Source organism: Gigantopelta aegis, chromosome 12, assembly GCF_016097555.1.
Source record: "Gigantopelta aegis isolate Gae_Host chromosome 12, Gae_host_genome, whole genome shotgun sequence".
NCBI lineage: Eukaryota > Metazoa > Mollusca > Gastropoda > Neomphalida > Peltospiridae > Gigantopelta > Gigantopelta aegis.
In genome coordinates this window covers 22608858-22612377 of record NC_054710.1, presented here as the reverse complement: position 1 = coordinate 22612377, position 3520 = coordinate 22608858, and the positions used below count along the sequence as shown (strand labels likewise).

The 3520-nt window shown below is 42.6% G+C and overlaps 1 protein-coding gene across 1 annotated transcript; it reads right to left on the bottom strand.

Annotated features, from left to right (window-relative positions):
• Window positions 1–1488: 1488 nt before the first annotated feature.
• On the bottom strand, window positions 1489–2535 carry LOC121385896. Its single transcript, XM_041516686.1, has one exon. The coding sequence runs from the start codon at window positions 2533–2535 to the stop codon at window positions 1489–1491; it is 1047 nt and encodes a 348-aa protein (XP_041372620.1).
• Between the last annotated feature and the right edge of the window lie 985 nt (window positions 2536–3520).

Genomic DNA, 3520 nt, shown 5'->3' with positions numbered 1-3520 from the left:
GCCGTTTTTGCCCAGTCTGCTCTCGTCGTTTTTGTTCCACGCCACTCTGTTCTCGTTTTCGTTTCAGATCGGCCTTGGCTTGTTCCACCACCTGTTGCGTTGGGGAGATAATGACAACATTGGGTGCCGGGGGTTTGTTCTGTTCCTCTTTTTCTTTTTTCCACGTGGGATCGTAGAGTTCTAGACATCGATCCACACTGTACATGATCTGACTTTACCCACCACGTTGAATTTCGAAGTGAGGTTGAAGTTTGCCTTGTGCCTTCAGTTTGTAGAAATGGGTCCACTTGTCTACGTCGGGAACGTACAGCTTGTACTGGTCTGACATGTTGCTCCTCTGAAGGTTCTATCTCTAATGATGATGGTTTTTGACAGACATCCTATTTATAGAGATCCTGCATATCTCCAGCTATCCGTGACCACTGACCATACGGTTTTTGCTTTGATCTGATCCAGGTGACTGTCGTCCAAAATGAAGGCTAACAAAGGGGTGTTTTGTTTCAATATACGTTTTCTAGTTCTATTCATCACGGCAGGTGATAAGAGCATTTTCATCATGTTCAGATATTCATTGTTAGACTGTAAAATTCGACGTTTCTGTCCTGCTCCGACGTGAATACGTCCGTCCAGCAACCCTTGAACGATCTCCACCAAGGCCAACATTTGTTCTTCATTCATATAATTCCGTAATCCCAGAGTCATATGGTAATCGTGAATATTCGTCATCAGTTTTAAATAATTGTAATGTTTTAGAACGTATTCAGCCATGTTTCAAAACCAAATGGGCTGCGGCTTTATATGTAGTGTCACAGTCACTGGTCCCGTGATAAATGAGGCTGGATTGCCATCTGCATCCTGTATATAGATGTCCACGATCTGCACATCTTCCAGGCTCATGGGTACGTAATAGTTTGGAAACACAAAAGATCTTTCCTTTTTATTCCCCATCAAACAGATGCGTCTCAGCAAGGGCTCCTTTCTTTCTCCAACGTGTGAGCTGTAGCAGATGTTGGAACACACGTAAATGTCATGGCTGTCTGATTTTCTCGAAACTTCCCAGTTCTGAATGGTGATTTCGGTGGCTGCTACCACCCACGTTTTTCCGAGATGTAGTCTGTCATATAGATTGACTCTAAAAGACCAGTGTGTGTTGTCGGGAAAGTAAGACGTGCTGTCTCTACTTCGAATGGTAATGCAGTTATCCATGGTGCTTATTAGTTTTGATCTTGGGCTTTGGCAGCAAATAACCCAAGCTACTGCTGAGTAGTGCTGTCCACAAGTTAGAATTACCTTGATGAAGAGATAAGTTGATGATACACGTAATAACACCGCGTATATGATGATGATTTGAGAGAAAAATACCGTTTCCGATTTGGCCACACGTTTACCAAAAAATGTCCAGGTATCACCCGAATGACTTCTTGACAGAGGTTGTGTCTCTACAATTTCTTCCATGATAATGAAAAGTCAAACATGTGCTGAGGTCTTTTATACTGTCTGATATCGAACAACGTCTGCTTCTTGAATCCACGAATTGTACTTCTTAGGCCAGTGAAGCCATTTGACCAACACTTCTTTCTGTTTGTTACGAGTTCTCCTTTTCACAATGTCTTGGATACGGTACAGTTGATCAGGATTCTCAGTCACCTTTTGAAGTTCAGCTGCATAGAATGTCCCTTCGATGACATCACCACCCCAGTCCTTTAATTTGTACAAGTCTTTACCTTGAGACCAGTACCTTTTCTCAATGGTAAATATTTCGCCAGACCATTTCTCTTGGTATTCTCGATCAAAGGTGCCCCGAAGATGACTGACTCGTACTTTATCACCTATGTTAAATATAAACTTCTTTTTGTGGATTGCCTTTTTAGGTTTGATCAGGTACTGAGACAGACGGATCTCTCCTTCGTTCGTTTGGTTGACACTGGTTGGTGTTTGACCTAACATTCGATGCTTGGTGTGGCTATAGCTATAGATGACCTTCTCTAGGACATCCGTGTACTTGTAAGTACAGTTGTTTAACATGTAGCGATAGAGACGCATTTTGATGGTTTTAATGACCCGTTCGGCATAACTTGCTTTGGTTTCATTTAGAGCAAACAGCTGCGTTATGCCATGCGATTTCAGGAATGCTTTGACCTTATGGTTCTTGTATTCTGACCCTGACCCTGAGTCGTTCCCCGTTTTCGACTTGAGTGGTAACACCCACAAGTACCTGGAGAACAGATCAATGATCACCATGAGGTATCTCACCCCGTCATTGTATTTAGCCAAACTCACCATATCCATTAGATCGGATTGCCAGTGACTGTCTAACCCTTCCACAACATAGGTATTACTTGGAAACTTTCGCCTCACTTGATGTGTCATGGTATAGGTCTCTTGACCTTTCAACCATGATTTAATACGTGTCAGAGGAATTTTAAATTTAGCCTCTGCTTTAACAGCTTGATACAGTTTACTAGGACCTGCATAACTCCCAGGATGTTTTACATCGTAGTAAATAGACTCGAGGTACATTTCCCACCGAGACATGGTTCTCAACTGACATACATGTCACAAAGTCATGTTATTTATAAATAACGGAAGGATACAACACAAAACTTTATTACTAAACAACAAAAATGTAGTACATAAAATATATCACAAAACATACAGTTATGTCAAAAACATTCAAGTGTCTCACAAGTGTTTGAAACAGTTAATGTCTTAAGACGTTATTCACATAGGGACATCTCGGGGATAGTCTGTAATGTTCCATCACTGGGTCGTCCATTCTCTGCTATCGGTAGGCGCGTAGTCCACAACAGTAACAGATGACGGCATCATGATCCCCTGTGTAGAAGAAACCGGCCCTGGCGAGGTCCGTCGGTTTGTGGCGTAACTGTATGGGCCACCACCCAAATGTCTGCATCCGCGTGTAGACGTGGTGCATTTCAGGACGATGGCAGAACAGGTAACGTCTCGAAGAGCAGTCTTCTTCATCCCAGGCAGCGTCTGTTTTATATTCTCGAGCGGCATCTGTTTGATCCATGGGTTCTTTGATTTCACCATCTTCATTTTCATCCATATCGTCACAGGAAGCATCCGTTTGATCCATGAAATGTTCTTCTGGTTTGGTATCCACTCTTTTGATTGTATGTCTTTCTGAACATTTGCAGACCAAGATGTCGTCCTCGTCGCTACTGCTGCTGCTCCTAACACTGCTCGAATATCCCGATGCCATCTTCTTCGTTCCAGATAGAGTGCAAGAAGACACAAGAATGTCAGAATCATAAAACACGTCTGTTCTCTAGCACAGTCACAAAGCAAATGAAGTGTAAACCATAAATTTATTCTTTTATACCTTCGAGTTCATCCAAAACAAAACTCGTTCACCACTGGTGACACTCGTTAGGGTTGCAGAAGTTACACTGAAGAAATCCCATCTGGTTTTGATGATCGTCTTGCATGGCGCAGGGCACAATCGAGTTCAGCTCTGGTACAAAATCACAAATGACTGTGAAACAGCCTTTCAGTT

Bases quoted from the DNA above. Each gene is read 5' to 3' on its own strand.
- LOC121385896 (XM_041516686.1), bottom strand. From the start codon at position 2,535: ATGTCTCGGTGGGAAATGTACCTCGAGTCTATTTACTACGATGTAAAA.